The following is an 18,459-nucleotide window of genomic DNA, read 5'->3' on the forward strand; positions in this document are numbered from 1 at the left end:
TCAGCATCTATGAATAATCTGCAAGAAACAATGCAGGAATCAACAGAAAAAGAACTGACTGGTGGATCGATCTCACATGGATTTCACAAGGATATCTACAGTGTCTGATTCACACACCACTCTGCCGATGAGTCGTTTATTAATTTCAGTTTGTCAAAATTTTTGTAAAGTGAAAATGTTTTTCATTTAATGGACCCTTATAAGCCTTTAGAAGGCCGACTTAAGAAAGTCTGATTATTGTGTTGTATTCAGAAAGTGATAAGCTTTCCAACGACATATCACAATGCATGAAAACAACAGACATAGCATGGACCTTTATGACAGCACCCTTAAGGGCTCATCCGATTAAACCCATCTTTGAACTTAGATCATCCCTTAAGATGATAAGGTATGGCATGGCCACACAAAAAATATTGGCCCTTATTCTGCTTGGTGCGGCCGGAGCCGCATATGCGGCTCCGACCGTGCAGGCGAATCCCCGCCTTCCATACGGATCGCCACGGCCGTCCGTACGCGGACATGTGGCGGTCCGCATGAAAATGGCGGGGGATACGCCTCCACCATCTTGGAGCAGCCCCCTGCATTCGATGGTCGCCGACCATCGAAGGCAGGGCCGCACGCTCCACCAGCTCCCGCAACCATAGACCTCACGGACACTTGTCCGTGTGAAAGCATGTATGGGGGCGGGCAGCTGACATCCGGCGATGTCAGATGCCCGCCCCCAACACATGCGTCACAGCCTCATTACCATGCGTACGCCCCGCGTTTGCATGGGAACGCCCATGAAACGCGGGGCGTATGCATAGGGAAATGAGGCTAAGTAGCCCCTCACGCCCCTATCCACCCCCTTTGTGGCGGTAAAAAAAATTGTGCGGCGATTTCGCCTGCACATGCGCAGAGTGCCCTCTGCACATGCGCAGAGCGAAAACATCGGCGGAACGCCCGCAAGCGGCCGTTACCGCTTAGATCGGAATAAGGGCCATTGAGAGGTATGCTTATACACATATAGTATACACACCTTGCACCCATTATAGATACGCCAGTGCTACACATGCATCCTGCACATACATTCACACGCACACACTTATACACATATAAACACCTTGCTACATCCTTGCTGGTGGATCGCCAGAACGTCCCTGCTGGCGATCCGCCAGCAGCCTCGCCATCCATCATAATGAGACGCGCGTGCGTCTCACGCGCACGCGCGCCTCAGTCTCAGTCGCCAGCGCGACGGAAACCCTGTGCGTCTCCGCCTCAGGGAGACGGACAGGGTTAGGGGAGGTTAGGGGGGGGGGGGGTGCGGGCAGGCGGCGGGGACCCCGGGTTACTGCGGACAAGCCGGCGGTGACCCGGGGGAGCGGCTGGAAGCGCCATCGGAAGGGGATGCGCGCACCTCTCGTGCGCGCGCGTCCCCTTCTCGCCATCGATATGGTGCTGGCGGTGGATTGACGGCTGGCGTCGCCAGCGCCATCCCCTGCCAGGATGGGAAGTACTCCATCTGTACATTCACACGCACACACACTTATGCACATATACACACCTTGCACCCATTATACATACTGAAACTAGGGGTATGTCTCAGATGGAGAAAGAAGGAACATAGAGGGTTTTGGGGCACACTTTATAGTATTCCTTTCATAAATTACTATAAAGTATGCCCCCAAAACCCTCGGTGGATTGACGGCTGGCGTCGCCAGCGCCATCCCCTGCCAGGGGATATACACACCTTGCACCCATTATAGATACACTAGTGCTACACATGAATCCTGCACATAGATTCACAGGCACACACTTATACACACCTTGTACCCATCATAGATACGCCAGTGCTACACATGCATCCTCTACATACATTCGCACACACACTTATACACATATACACACCTTGTACCCATTATAGATACGCCAGTGCTACACATGAATCCTGCACATACATTCAAATATACACACCTTGCGCCCATTATACATACTGAAACTAGGGGTATGTCTCAGATGGAGAAAGAAGGAACATAGAGGGTTTTGGGGCACACACACTTTATAGTAATTTATGAAAGGAATACTATAAAGTATGCCCCCAAAACCCTCTGTGTTCTTCCTTTGTCCATCTGACACATACTCCTATTTTCAGGTGCTTTGCTGAACTACTTTGGGAGCACCATCAACCCTGTACCCTGTTAGCTTGTTCTTTAAGAACGGTCCTATGTTGGTTTTTCTATATCAATATTAATCCTAATACTTTACTATTGTTCCTGTGTCAATCCATTTAGTTAGTGTAAACCCATTAAACAGTGCTACACATGCATCCTCCACACACATTCACACGGACACAATTATACACCTATAAACACCTTTATTATAGATACACCTTGCACCCATTATAAATACACATGCATCCTGCACATACATTCACACACACATATATACACCTATACACACCTTGTACCCATTATACATACGCTAGAGCTACACATGCATACTTTACATACATTCACACACGCATACTCATACACACCTTGAACCCATTATACATATGCCAGGTCTACACACACACACACACACACACACACATTTACAAATGTTCTGCTTATAATGTTTACTTTGCTGTATGTAAACATTACCATACATTATTATTACCGTAGTGTTTGCTTCTTGCATATTTAGCATTATACATAAAAGTGTGCACCGCCATATTGATTACAGTACTGAAATAAACTCAAGAAAGATCAATTGAAAACAAAGAGTAGCACACACTGATTAGATGACACAACAAATAGAATACTTGCCAAGCATGCCATCTTTGAGACATGAAGCATGTCGGACAAACCATATTTGTTTTAATGAAATGCTCTATTAAACGAAGCAAGTGAAAGATTATGTGTACTACAACTTGGAACCAGCGCTAGCAAACAAGCTTATTGCCAAGGACTGGTTGATCCAGCATGCACAATTAAAATCAGGGGACAGGTCTGTCCTTTGTGTTCTTGTGAAACATTCTTTTTGTATATATATTTGTGTTGGGTTTTCATTTATCATCAGTTGTCATTACAAGAGACAGGGTCTGGAGGAAAGCCATAATAGAAGGAGTGTGCTAGAACCAGGCTACATAAATCAATGTCTAAAAGTACTCTAACCCAAATGTTATATTTTCATATATAGGGGGATATTCAATCCCGGGTCACAATTGTCCTGCTGGTCCGACAGCCGTGACCCTGTCCTGTTCTTGGTCTGCCCGATGAGGAATCGGCAGGTGGGATTCTTCATCCCACCTGCCGAACGCCGAAAAGGGAGTGTGGCCACCAGATACAACCATGGAGCTGCGGCCGAGAGCTCAAAAATCCACGGCTGTTCTTGGAAGAACGGGCCCGACTGATTCTAAAATCGGGTCCGTTTGGCCGAGATCCCTGTTCAATGCTGTCGGGAAAGATATATCTATGTAATCTTCCATCAGATCTAATGATTTTGCTTTGTGCTCAAGTAAATGAGATAAGTAAAGGGAGAAAATATCAGCTGCCAGTACTTCCCTGATCTTATGATGGTGGTGTAGCGATACACTCTTGGGGAGTCAATTTAAAAATGAAACGCATAGGAATATTTCCTTATTGCTTTCTCCTATTAGAAATTATGTCTTTGGACTGCTGATTAGATTATCTGGGACTTGTTTATTTTACACTACATTTACTTTAACTGAAGACTCTGGAAAGTGTAGGAGCCAGCCAGCTGGATGGATTTTCCACATACTAAGATAAGCTGATTTTACTTTTTCTGTTTGTATATGTAGCGCTTAGTTTGTGTTTATTAAATACTGATTGAATTACAGTAATGCGACACTATGGGGCTGTTTCTTCATTCTATTTGGAGCTCCAATCTATGGTATAGGCCTTAACCCTTTATGACCCCTTGTCCAATGAAATGGACATTATTAATAAATGTAGTGAGTAGGCTCTAGTGCATACTTGCCTACTTTTAATTTCACCTCTCCGGGAGAAGCCCGGAGAGGCAACACGTCAGGGGGGCGGGAGCAAGTCTGACATCACTTGGCCGCGCCCCCCCCCCCCCCCATGTCGGAAAAATCTGTGATTCGCGGGCCGCAGAGAGGGGGCGGGGTTTAAATGACGTGAAATGCCACGGCCACTTCATTTTAGCCCCGCCCCTCTCATTTCAGGTAATTACACCAGCGGGCAAGGGGGGATCGGGGGCAATTAGCAGAATGCGGGAGACTTGCCCACCTTCCCGGGGGGGGGGCGGGAGAAGGACCCGATTTCCGGGAGGCTCCCGGCCATTCCGGGAGGGTAGGCAAGCCTGCTCTAGTGTGATGACGGCTGCCATTAAAATCCATTTCAATTTACAAAACTACCTTTCCATCAGGTACTAGATCACAATATTGAATTAGAGCTCATTTCAACATTTTGGTGTACGAGGTATAATGCTTTATGTACTAAAACAAAAATTACCAAAAATAAAGGAACCATTTTTTTAGGAATGGGGGGTATTTAAGGCCTTATTTGTCTACTTAAGTGTCATCACTGCGATATACCAGAAGCATGCAATGGCTCATAAAGGTTTAAGGCAACTTGAAAAGGACTAAAAGAAACACAGATAAATCAGCAATTTCACACATTTCAGGTACATACCTACATGCGACTTCAACAATCTATCAGTCTGTCAAATACACTATGGGGGTAAGTAATTGTTTGCCCCAGGTCTAATTGGGCATCCAGAACATATTAATTGGTCCGTTGGGAGTACATTAATTATAGCAGAGCCCACAACATATTGGGGCCTAAAAATATCCACATACTGTATTAGCTAAAAACCTAGGACCACCAAAGCCATGCCCCGCACTTCAATATAAAACAAATCAGCCTGATTTAATTTTCACTTAGTACTTTAGAAGATATATAAGAATGTCAATTTTAACTACTACACCAGGGCTCCGCAAATCCCAGGCGCCAGGTCGCAATGGCGACCAGATTTTGCTTCCCGGCGACCAGATTTTTTTTCTTTGCCCGAGTGAGGAAGCAGAATCTGGCCATGGTGAGCCGGTGCCTGCCCCCTCTCCCCTCCTAACAGAACAGCACAGCAGCAGTGCGGGCAGCGCTGCTCGAGCACCCACCCCCCCACCCCCCCCCCCCCCCCCCCCCCCCCCCCCCCCCCCCCCCCCCCAGAATGCAGCGCTGACCGCCCCCCTCAGTGCAGCAACACCGCGGGTAGTGCTGCCCGAATCCCCCCTCCACCCTCTTATAAGATTGCAGCGGCAGCACGTGTAGCGCTGATCGCCCCACTCTCTGCTAAGTGTGCAGCCGCCAGCCACAGCGCTGCCCGACCCATCCTCCGTGCAACCACAGCGAGGGGAACGCTGCACGACACCTCCCTTCTCCTAAGCATGGAGCGGCCAGTGCTGACCGCCCCGGTCCCCCTCTGCTAAGTGTGTAGCTGCTTGAACCCCCCGCTCCTAAGAGTGCAGCAGCATGGCAGCGCTGCCCAACCCACCCACCCTCTCCTAAACTGAGCAGCGGCAGCGGATAAAGCCCCCCCCTCCTAAACAGGGCAGCAGATTCCCAACCCCCAGCCAAGCAGCGGCTGGCACTGGGGAGCAGGGGATAATAAGGTAGTAGGTGCTGAGCAGCGGCCAGGGGATGGACCAGTAGCTGAGCAGTGGCTGGTGCTGGGGACCAGGAGACCCGCGGATGCTGGTGAGAAGACTTGCCTCACCTACCCACCCAATACACTCTTCCCCTTTCACTTCATCCCCATCCTCTCACTCCCTCTTGCCCCTTATCACCTCCACCACCTTACCCTCTCTATCGCCCCCTGTTGTCTCACCCCCTCTCAAGTAACCCCTGTTCACCTCACCTCCCCGCCCCCATCACCTCACCTTTTCGTCCCCTTGCACTTCACGCTGTATCATGCCCCCCCTCTCGAGCAGTTACCTCACCCCTGTCACCTTCCCCTTCTCATCTCATCCCTCTCTCCCCCCACCCAATCTTTCCTCTTTTTTCACTCTCTTCCCATCCCCTTTTTTCTCTCCTGTTCTCTCACCCACCCAGTGTGTCACCCTCTCTCCCCTGCTGTCCCCCCTCCCCCACCTGCCCCATTTTTCTCTAAACCCTCACCCACCCACCTCACCCCTCTCTGCCCCTAGTTCCTTTCCCCTCCCTCTCTTTCCTCCCTCTCCCTGACAGTCTCTCCATCTCCCCTGTGGGTGAGATATGGTGCCCATTATATTGCGTACCCTCCAACACGACCCATTCCATTAGGTACAAAAAGCTCTCTTTCTGGACTTCCATACCAGTGGCAGTTACAGAAGTGGGGCTGCAGCACAGTCCACTATTAAAAAAGGGGAGCCACGCCTACTGCCACCCCAAGCATCACTGTCCTGGACTCACTGGCAGTTGATGTGACCCCCCTCTTTGAATTTTGGTCTGTGCTGGAGTCCAACCTCTGTAACTGCCACTGGCAGGGAAGTCCAGAAACAGAGCATTTTGTACCTAATGGAATGGGTCATGTTGGAGGGTAGATTATTGTACGATTTGTACCGTGAGAGGCGATGTGCTCTTCTGAGCATTGCATGGTACAAAAAGTATGTGCAGCATGTTCTTTTTGAACTAGATCACATCCAGTTCAAAATACACGCTATTGTAGCACATTGCATGCGTTTACAAATAGTTGTGATCTGATGTAAATAAAAATGAACAGTGCCAATCGCACAGTGTATGGGCACCCTAAGCTTGTCTGCCTCCTACATTTTCGTCCTGGCTCCTAGATTTAAAAAAAATTGTCAAGCCCTGTACTACACTATAGAGCTCCTCCACAAAGGTAGACATGTTAGTCACATTATCTGAACACCTTTATAAAAGATTAATGTTGAGCAGGTCTCAATTTCAAATCTAGAAAATGCAGTTCTTTCTACACAGCAAGTTGTACATGCGAGAAAACACAGATATTGTAGCATAGCTTCTCATTGGTTGACCGGCTAATAGTCATTTTATAGTTGGTCAATTTTGAAAGTATTTGATTCTTAGGGGCATATTTAACAAACAGTGATATTCTTGTTATCACTAGTTTAAATGGTGCTCAAATCAGTGCATGGGGGTCATACACATACTCATGGAGTCATCCACATTGATGAATTCAAATTATTTAGTCAACCCAGTGCTTGTGGTTTCCAATCATAAAATATGTGGACAAACAGGAGCAAATTCACTCAGCAAGTGGCTAGAGAGAGGGAATTGGCTCTAGATAAATATTTGGTGGCCTTTTCGGTAGCTCCATTGTATGACTAGCTGAAATAGTTTGTCCAATTAGTTATTAATATCAAAATAATTCTAAGCTGTGTATACCATTGCGGCATTCATGTGTTTTGTGGAACCAGCAATATCTCTTAAAGTATCAAACCTGTTCAAGTAGACTCTCTTCTCTGTATATTGTCCTTGACCATGGACAGGATCGTCATAAGGCTCATTGATGATAACCTCTACTCCTTCTCCATCCGAACTTTGTTCATGGCTGTGTTTGCTGATCATGTAAAGCTGTCCGATCTTGTACTACACAGAGAAGAGACATTTGTTAATAAAATATGTCCATGGTACAACTGCATCAGCTGGTTACACACAATACAATTATAAGGGATAACTGCATGGTCGGATGGATAATTGTAGAGTGTGCATGCACGAGCATTTTCCTTGAAAAAGCTGTACCCTAACACAGCGAAACGCGTGGGTGGAGAGGTGCATACTCCAGTCCCCACTACACCCAGATGCCATTATTGATCAGCCAACCAATAACATCCACAAACTGTGGATATTTTTCCATCTTACCCGCCACCAACTACTGCTTCATATATCAACTGGCTAAGGAGAAGACGGGTATATTTTGTAATAGTTTCCATACTACATCAGCATGATATATCTATGTATTCTTAATTTTTTTTTTTTTTTTAATTAACATTAAGTATTTTTTTATAATTTAAATGTTATCACTGTATTCTTAAAGTGCAGCAAAACCCCCCTCTTTTCCACAAAACATTTTCCTGCATGACTTAAAACTGTCCAACAACAGTCAGATAGGAAGGTTGGGATCTATCTCACTCCGGGATACGGTCAGTTGGTCGACAGTCATTAGGTCGACACCAGTCAGGGGCGTAACTATAGCACCGCAGCCCCCGCCACCGCGTTGGGGCGCTGTGCATGTGAGGGCGCCGGGGGCTGCAGTGCTATAGTTAAACCCCCCCTCAATCCCCCGCAGACTTACCTATCGCGCTGGTCCCGGCGGCTCCGTTCTTCTGCTGAGGACCACCACAAAATGGCCGCCCCCATATAGCACACAGTTCTCTGAAACTGTCTGCTGTATGGGGGCGGCCATTTTCTGGTGGTCCTCAGCAGAAGAACGGAGCCGCCGGGACCAGCGCGATAGGTAAGGCTGTGGGGGATTGAGGGGGGGTTTGCATGGGCGGCGGGGTAGGGGTGCTCGGCGGGGCGGCGGCGACAGGGGGGCACCCCCCCTTAACGGCGGGGGGGCGCCCAAAACGTAGCTACGCCACTGCAAGGTCGACATGAAACAAGGTCGACAGGTCATTAGGTCGACACAAGCATTAGGTTGACATGGTCTAGGTCGACATGGGGTTTTTCACAGTTTTTTTGAGCAGACATGTGCTGACAGGTAGTATTTCATGCCCTACCATCCACTAGGGTGTAGTGGCAGAATAAAATAGTGCGCTTGTCACCATGCCAGAAGCATAGCGAGCAATGCGAGGGGACGCGGTGCACTTAATCCTGTGTCCATGTCGACTGTGTCTACATTCTAGTAAAAAAAAACTGTGAAAAACCCCATGTCGACCTTTTAACTGTCGACCTAGACCATGTCGACCTAATGAGCCGTCGACCTTGTCCCATGTCGACCTAGACCCATGTCGACCTTGCAGTATGTTGACCTAGTGGTGTTGACCTAATGACTGTCGACCATCTTTAGGTTGACCAACCAATCCACACCCCTCATTCCTGACTTCCACAACCTGCTGAAGACATCTGAATACAGCACAATCCGAGCTACAAATTCCACAGTGTGTAGAGTCAACACTGATCTGATCATCACTCTTTCATTCAGGTCAAAAAGTTCATTGGATGTGAAGATCAGGCATATACCCAGCATTCCTATTCTTAATACAGTTCTATTTTATTAAATTAAAAACACTGTATACAAGTTTGCGTGACATAAGCATGAGTCAAGCACATCAAATATTACACACAGTGATGAGAAATGCAAAACATGCCCCAGCACATTTCCATGAGCATCCACCACAATATACAGGCATTCATTGACCTCGGGATTTGTGTAGAGTACAAACACATACATAATGATTGAATATTAATGTAAATGAGACACACTTAAAAACAAAAGGTACAAGAAAAAGATGTCTAGGTCTCATCCACCAGGCAATGTAATGGGAGGATCTCCCAGGAGGATTTGAGTATATCATTGGGTCCGACACAAGCCATGATAGATCTGTGATTGCTCCAATGATGGCAAACTTCCAATAAAACTTTCCTATGGGCATACACACTGAGCGGCTTTCCCCCCCGCCTGGCAATGTCAGTAAGGGAGGGGGGGCTTTGCATAGCACAGCGCTATGTAAAGCCGTCCATAAACCCACTCATCTGCTGGTAAAACAAGCAGATGAATGGCTTTCCCCGCTCACCAAGTTTGAGCGGCTTTCAGCTTAAAATCCATGTAGGTAGATGCAACTTCCTTGATGCTGCCCCGCCATACAAATGACCAAAACTTTGTATTAATTGGATTGTATTAATTGGATGAATATTCTTTGGGGTGAGGAAAATTGGTAGTGCCTGCAGCACATAAAAGGATAAGAGTGTGTGTGTGTGGGGGGGGGGGAGCAGGGCTGGCAACAGAAATCTCGGGGCCCGGAACACTGATATCTCGGGGGGCCCCCCAACGCCGAACGCGGATTCTTATTACATTGCATATTGAATGTATTTTTTTTATTATTAGAAGTAAATAGATAATTAATATTTAAAATGCAATATAATACGGGTGGGCAGAGATGGGAGGGCACAGCATTGTGCGTTGTGTGGTTTAGTGTGTTGCATGATGTCGTTAAACTCATTAGTACAGGTAGCCAGACAAGTGATTAGGCAGCCATGCTTTCAGACCCTGAGTCCCTCAAAGTCTTGGGGCCCCTCAACTGGTCGGGGCCCGGTACGAGTGTCCCCTTTGACCCCCCCTGTCGCCTGCCCTGGGGGGGAGGGGGGAGGGGGAGTTCTACCAAGCTAGGAGAGGATCAAATGTTTCCAACCCCTGAGCTCCCCAGTCATCGTTTTTATCATACATGATACATACATTTCAAACAATAGAGCTGGATTACAATGCATACATATACTTTAGTGTTGCTGACAGCATCAGACTGTATTTGACATGCATTTTTCTAATATATATGTGAAATGACACCGTAAGACTAGCACTGTAATGTATAGCAACACGTTTTCACAGGTGTGAATCTGGGTCATGCTAACTTGTTAGACACTGTCTCTCTCATAGGCAAAGTAGGAATGCGTGGGAGTTCACATCATTCTCTTGTCCAGACAAGCACCATTAGTTTCAGCTGGCTGGAGCACTGCTACTAAAGTCAAGCTTGGTGAGGGAACAATGGAGCGAGAGAGTAGTAGTTAAAGGGTTCTCCTACCATGTAATTACGTTTTTTATGAAAATGCTACAATGATCCTAATCTAGCGAACCGCTGGGAAAAAATACAGGGTTCTCGCCCACTGCTGCTCTTTTTAAAAATACAAAGAAGAAAGAAAGAAAAATAAGGTTTCAATTTATTGTTATGTTAAAAAGCTTAACCCATTAGTGAGAAGGTGGGAAGTAACTAGTGTATACCTGAACAGTAGATATATGGTATATATCTAAATCCTCATAAGGCTTGAAACAGAACGTAACTCAGTATCAGACGTTAATCATCGTTATTATTATTACAGGGTTGCCGACCCTCCCGGAATTACCGGGAGGATCCCGAAAATCGGGTCCTCCTCCCGGCCCCCCGGAAAGGTGGGCAACCCTCCCGGATTCCGGGGGACCCCCACGCCACCCCCCGATTGTGGCGTCTTCCCCCATACCTTTGGATTGAAACCCGTCAATCCGCGGGTCTCAGAGGAGGGGGCGGAGCTAAAAATCGCGTCATTTTAGCCCCGCCCCCTCCACGGAGATCCGTGAATTGGGGTTTTTAACATCCTGGGGGCGGGGCTTAATGATGTATGGCTCAAGCCCCGCCCCCCGAACTGCAGTTGGAAGTCTCCTCTCCGGGCTTCTCCCGGAGAGGAGACAGAAAAAGTCGGCAACCCTGTATTATTATTATTCTTTATCTGCAGTAACACATTAAGCAGCACTGTACAAATAATCAGGTTTCATGAAGGTACATTATTTGCACTAGTGGAATTTGAGCTCATTTTTCTACCAGCAAGACACACACCAAGGCCAGATTAGAGAGAAGAATGTCTTTGGACTGTGGGAAATACAAACAGAACACATGTAGGCAACATGCACAAACATGGGGAAGAACATGCAAATTCTACATTAATGCATGATGCTGAGTTGACTGTATTTCCATCATCGCTCCATAAAGCCTTCTCTGCTGTCAACTGCGCTTCCATTACTGCACTGCTCCCTACCTCTGGAATTCTTTCCCTCTCGGATACTCCACCTCTCTACAAACTTCAAACAGTCTCTTAGGACTCACTTCTTCATCAAAGCTAACCACCTCTCATCCCAAGCCTCTGTCCCATGCTTACTGTCTACTCTATCTGTGTCACCAAACCCCCCTCCCCCTTCTGTTTTCAATGTAAGATGTCACAAGCAGGGTCTTCATTACTCATGCTATCCCTTGTCTTACTTAGTCTGTCATCTACTACTCCATAGTTCCTTTCAATGGTACCTAACCATCAGTTTCTGACAACCGGCTACTTATTTGAGAACAATGCCCACTGTTGCATCAATGCTTTTAAACCATGTACTTGACGTACAATGTTTTGTAATTTAAGTTGCTGTTTTCTTGTACTTTGTTAGGTGCTGCAGAACCTTTGTGGTACCATATAAATAAAGGATAATAATCAGTGGCGGAACTTGTGGGTGGTTAACCCAGGTGCAAAAATATCATTTGGGCCCCCTCTTCCGCGCCATGCCAAGTTCACAATATGCAACACGCCAGCACGTGACAGGAAGAGCCAGAGGGTGACAGGAAGAGGGTTACAGGGGCATCCGTGGCCTGCACAGATGGCTCACTTAGCTCACACAGAACAACCAGAGTGATAGTATAGGTATATCATCTAGTATATAATGTCTAGTTTCTCCAAAACACTGCCATCTGCTGTCAGAGAGTGAAACTACATCTCTTTCTCACACATGCACAAAAACAGAAGGTAACAGAATGTTTGGGGGGATGTTTTTCACTTTTTTTCGAGCACCTTGATAAAGAGGCAACCCGCCTCGAAAGGTTGGTCACCAGCCTGGTGTGGTCTTACTTTATTTGCGAGTGCCGCCGCCCCCCACCCCCTTGTATATATATACAGTGATGAATAAGCGGCACTCGGAGACTGAGGTAGGTGGTGAAGCAAAAAGGAATTCAATCCATGTGCGTGGCAGAAAACGTTTCGGAGCACGGGGGCCCTGTCGTCAGTTCAGGGATATATATATATATATAGATGTCTAGTGTCTGTGTGACCCCGAAACAGTGTGTTGGCAGCAAATGAGTCTAGATCTACTTGCTTCCAAAGCTAGTAGACTACATTAACTAGCTTTGGAGCATTTGCTTTGAGCAGGCTTACTAGTATAGATATAAGCACGGTCCCCCGGCTTTGCGGGGTCCAATTTGTAAAAATAGACCAAAAATGCTATTTAGAAAATATACAAAAGCTCTGATTACATGTTTCCTTCTATCAAACAATTGTTGCAACCAAAAAAATTATGTTTTCAAAATTTGTTGCTCTGTCGCATTGTCACGTTGTCCCATTGTTGCTATGTGGTCTAATAGCTTTATTTTTAGATACTAGATAAATGCATAAAAGCCCAATACACTAATCCAAGTATCGCATGCAGCCTCAGATGCATAAACTTTCTATTGGTAGATGTGTGTTGTGTGACATCATTGCATAATAATCTTAACACTAATTAATTATCATAACTAGAAATAAACACGCGGACAACTGAAATGCCTTTTAAAATTGGTCAACCAGAATTTATTTAAATCTTTAAACTAAATATGGTGGCAATAAGAAAGAACGGCCAGACCCCAGTGACCTTACGACTTAACACCGACACGCATGTCAACGACATGATATTCTTTAATTTATTGGCAACGCCAACAAATGTCGGGTCTCCAACTCTCTCCCCAATACACCATAATAGAGCCGGCCAGACAGCCAAACCCCAATGGCCCCCAGTAGATAAGCCACTTTATACAATGTATTGGGCAAAGAGCGCACCCTAAAAACAGCAGCGCAATAGCCACTGTTACTGCCGTTCCTTCCCGCCACAAATATAGGTTGACAAACCCCAACCGGCAAAGAAAAAGAAAAAACGGGTGTGGACAAAAAGGTGACTTGGGGAGGGAGAGTGGGAAAAATTCCAGAGAAAGAGATGGAATATTCTATTGCCTCTCACAAAATGTCCGTTTAACCCCTCCCTGACACTCCCCTTATTTAAATCACCTACATCCTAACCTGTTAACTGTTTCCTCACCTAACTGAATTATGCAAGGCTCCCACAAACCCTCAACCTAGAAGTTTATAATCCCTTGTGCTATTTGCACTCGCTCTTCAATACCTCAGCAACTGTACGGGAACGCGCATCGGATCGGAATCGGAGGTTAGGCACATTCGAGTTTGGAACTTTTCGCCCAATTTCTTGGCCCAGTCCATTGGAATCGGGTGAAAAGGGCTCAAATCGTATAAGTGTATGGCCAGCTTAAGATTTGGCAATGTCACCTTGAGAGCTGTGTGTTCTAGGTGTGTGTGTGTGTGTGTGTGTGTGTGTGTGTGTGTGTAAACTTGGATACCTAATAGTAATTTATACAGGAGATCACTACTTATTCCTACATTAATGAATATTCACATGATCCCAGCTCATCCCTATGATCATGTACTTTAGGCTAGCCGACATTTATTTTCAAAGATAATTTAAAAAAATCTCTTCTTAAGCCCCATACACACTAGCCAATTCCCTGTGGGAGCGTTATCATTAATGATTTCATTGGTGCTCCCATGCAAACGATATAGTGAATACGATATTGTTTACTATATTGTTCTGTGACATCACCTGCTCCCAGCTCCTGGAAAGACTGCAGAGGACAGCTAGTCTGGCCAAATGCAGCATAAACTCACCAGGTTGATGCAGGAATCCTTAGCTTGCCAAGTTGGAGCTGGGGGGAGTGACGGCTTGTTTGGAGAGGCGGGCGGTTGATTTGCATGCTGGAATCTGGTTGGCCCTGGGGAGGTTAGGAGGAGCTTGAAGGGTTTGAATGCTCTGGTTCTGGAAGATTCTGCCTCTTTCTGCTTGAAGACTTGCCCACCCACCCATCCCTTTGTTTTGTTGTTAAGGATTGTTGTTTGTTACGAGGAGAATTTTGGCGGCTTATTGGTGGCCGGAGAACGGTGAATTGTTTTAAGCGGTCTCAAGTTGTGGTTTAACAGTAATGGCGAGACGTGGGCATCACCAATCCAGGTGGGTCCACGTTTTGTCCTTAGCAGTATGTTACAGTTTAATGACAGACGGTTGGTAGGTGAAGCTGTTATATGAGGGCAGGTGGCCCAATTTTTGAAGTGTAAGGGTGGAGTTTAGCTTTGCCTTTATGTGGTAGTTAGGGTCAGGGGCAAAGGCAGATGGTCAACCCCTGACCTTAGGGGCAGGTGGCCCCTCTTTGGCATTCAGAATGTTGAGGAGTGCAGTTGTCGAGGACGCTGGCCGGTCCTCGAAAAAAGGGCAGTTGGCCCTTATCCTCACCGTTTGTTATTTTCATTATTTTGTTATTTTATAGTATAAATTGCTGATCACCGTTCTTACCCGCCACCTTAGTTTAGAGCAGGGAGGTAAATTATTTAGTTAGATGCAAATAGGCCACCCTGCTTTAAATAAATAAGCCATCCCATTTAAGCCCAGCTATGGTGTCTGTGTCTTTATTTTAGATAAGTGGTGAAGTGTGGATGAATGCAGTTGACTGTGTGAGGTTTATGTATTGTTGATTGATGATATAGTCTAAATTGAACATGCAGCAAAGATGATGGAGGGGTGCATCATTATGGATATTGAGCGAACATAATAGGCAATATTATAAACGATATCGCTTGAGTCAAAAGGGCAAAAATGAGCGACATCGTAATATTTCTTAGTGTTTATGGGGCTTTAGGATGCAGTTCAATTAGCATTGATGGCTACAAGGTGCTGGTATAAGATATATAGGTGCCTAGGCGCTTGCTCTCTTGATGATGTGGGTGCTTCAGCACCAAATATTTTCGTTGACATTAACTAATGCATACCTATGCAGGAGAGGAGGTGGGAGGTAACCTATATTCATTTTAGTATAAATTTGGTATAAAATCTAAGGCAAGCATTGATTTCTGGGAAAGCAGCCAGCAGGTTCATTTATAGACTAATTTACAGAGAGCTGGTGATGTGCGCAAGAAAACACCAGAGGATATTTTCACTTATTTGGTCAAAAGAAAAAAAGTTATATACTACTGAGAGATGCCTTAATTTGGGCACTGCAACAGCAAATATTCAAACAATGAACTACCCATGAATATTCTTAATGAAAAGTAAAAAAAAACTGTATTTTATGTAATGTTATGCAGAGCACCCCTGACAATAATCTTTTTTTTTTAAAGCATTTCCAAGTATATGAGTAATATACAAAAGGGTCCTTTAGCAATTGTTAACATTTTTAACTATTTTCTTTATATGGTGCTTAAAGCAAACATTGCATATGATTGTCATTTTCATGTTTGCAACATACCTACAAACTGTAGCTACATAGCTGTATAATGTTAACAGCATGAAAGTGTTGTGTAAATGGAGGGGATGAATATAACAGTTTTATTCTAAGGTGCGATAATGAGAGATTGCCTTCAATTCGCGACTAGATAAAATAAAATTCGAATTAAACAATCTATAAGGCAAAAATGGACAAATTCGATTTGAATTCCAATAAAAATATAGAGCGATTAAATAAGTAAATACTATAAACAATAATAGTACTAAAAAAAAGTTTGTGAATGACAAAAATAATTCATAAAAACATTAAGAAAAATATCCAATGATCCATTCAATATTCAAACAAATTGTACAATGGAGGAAATTGACAAAACTGCTTCACTGATACCCCTTTCACATCGCACTTTTTTCCATTTTAAAACGTTTAAGGCTGCAATGTGAAAGTGCCAGAGTTGATTTACCGGTTAAAGTTAACCGGTATTTCAACACGGTTAAAAAGCAGAGTCCTACACGTTTTAAAGCCGTTTTTTGGCAGTTTGAACAGCTCTATTTCAATGGCTTGAAACGTGTCCCTTGGGGGTTAAACGGGTTGAATGTTTGAATGGTATTAAATGATTTTTAAAAGGGTTTTCACCTGCAATGTGAAAGGTCTCAAGGCTCAGACCCGTTTAAAGTCCCATTTAAAAATACCGTGTCATTACCCATTTCTGCAATGTGAAAGCAGTATTATAAATATGGTGTAAAGCAGACATATTCTTAGAGGCAATACACATGGATAAAACAATACACCTGGGCATATATATATATATATATATATATATATATATATATATATCTCAAACAAAAATAACAATATAAATCAATACAGCATAGCGGCAACACTGGCGAAAATTGGCAGCTTAACTGATGTTCACTATATAGACTGCAAAGTGTCACTTCTGAAGACAGCATGTAGTCATAATGTTAATATATTTACAATCAGAATCAGCTTTATTGGCCAGGTATACTTGCGTATAGTAGGAATTTGGGTACTTATATGTTAGTTGGGCGCCCACTATAGATAGTACGCTCATACCCCCACTATCCATATTGGCATGGAGTTGATTTTATATAGTGTGGCGAGCGCAGCGAGCCACCGAGCCCGAAGCGTGGCGAGCGGACGCGGGAAACTAAGCAAATAGCTTAGTGGGCGCCCAACTAACATATAAGTACCGGAATTTGTTTTCGGTTTGCTGTGCAACAGCCAGGGTGGGAACAATTAAACAGTATACAATATAAACAATATAAACAGGTAGGGGAACATGTACAGTCATGCAGAACGATATTCCGAGAGGACACAGTGTTAAATAATGTGCAGGAGGTTATGGCACGACTAGACAGAGAGATGTTCAGAAGTTCACGTGTCAGCCGGTGAACCGCATGAGGGAAGAAACTTTTTAGGCTTCTGGTGGGAATGTCCCTGAAGCCTCTGCCTGAGGGCAGCAGGTTAAACAAGCCATGGCCAGGATGTAATTGGTCCTTGACTATCTTCGTTGCCCGCTTTTTTGCTCTGGACAGGTACAGGTCCTGGACAGAGGGAACGTCTACTCCGATGATCTTCTCTGCAGTTCTGACTACCTTTTGTCTCTCCCGCTGGCGGAGCTGTACCAGACCACTATCGAGGAGCACAGTACAGACTCCACAATTGCGGAGTAGAAGAGGCGATATCAAAATTGTAGAAACATCAACATTAAATGTGAAGAGAGGCTACAGAGTCGGAAGGAGGGAATTTAGAGCCTGATTCAGACCCGCTCGTACAGGTCAGCTTTTGGCCACGTTTTCGATGGTGTCGGGTCTGCACATGCACATATGCAGACCCCCTGTACGAACACCTTCGGCACTTGCTGTGGGGCTCTAATCGGCAGAGGAGTGAGTTTGTGGGCAGGGGGCGGCATCAGGGGATGCGGTTGGCAGGGGACAGTTGTTCGGTGGGGCGGCGCTGACCTGTTCGCTAGGCGGCATGTATATGCCGCCTAGCGAACAGGTCTGAATCAGGCCCTTAGTCATGATGACAATATCTTTATAACCACTGGACGCTGCTTGGCCAATGGGAGCTGAAGAGTGCCCCCCCCCCAAAAAAAAAAAAAAAAATCACACAATGATGGCAAATGCATGCAGCACTCCATTGCTGATGAAAACATCATTGCAGAGACACTTGTTTTGTTAGCATTTACACTATGAATGAAATTTTACCAGGACTTTTGAGTGTTTGAACATAAATTTTCAGGGATTTCAAGTTAAATTCCATGAAGTCCAGAATTTGAAACTGGTTAGAACTTAGTGCCTCCATTCTCACAGCAGCAGCTGCTGAGCAATGATAGTAGGGCAGACAATGTGGTTACAGTAAGTGTAACACACAGTTATATCATGTATGTATATTATTATCAGTAATACTGATCCTTTGCTATATATATTAATGTCAAA

At 45.1% G+C, this 18,459-nt stretch overlaps 1 protein-coding gene across 1 annotated transcript in view; it reads right to left on the minus strand.

Moving 5' to 3' along the window:
- Positions 1 to 18,459, minus strand: part of LOC146042535 (cytoplasmic phosphatidylinositol transfer protein 1-like) — a 146,880-nt gene that overhangs the window by 63,196 nt on the left and 65,225 nt on the right. Inside the window, exon 2 of the mRNA XM_083162587.1 lies at positions 7,399 to 7,547. Coding sequence (XP_083018713.1) covers positions 7,399 to 7,547 — 149 coding nt within the window. The remainder of the gene's footprint in view (positions 1 to 7,398; positions 7,548 to 18,459) is intronic.

Source organism: Crinia signifera, chromosome 19, assembly GCF_055691185.1.
Source record: "Crinia signifera chromosome 19, ASM5569118v1, whole genome shotgun sequence".
Taxonomy (NCBI): Eukaryota; Metazoa; Chordata; class Amphibia; order Anura; family Myobatrachidae; genus Crinia; species Crinia signifera.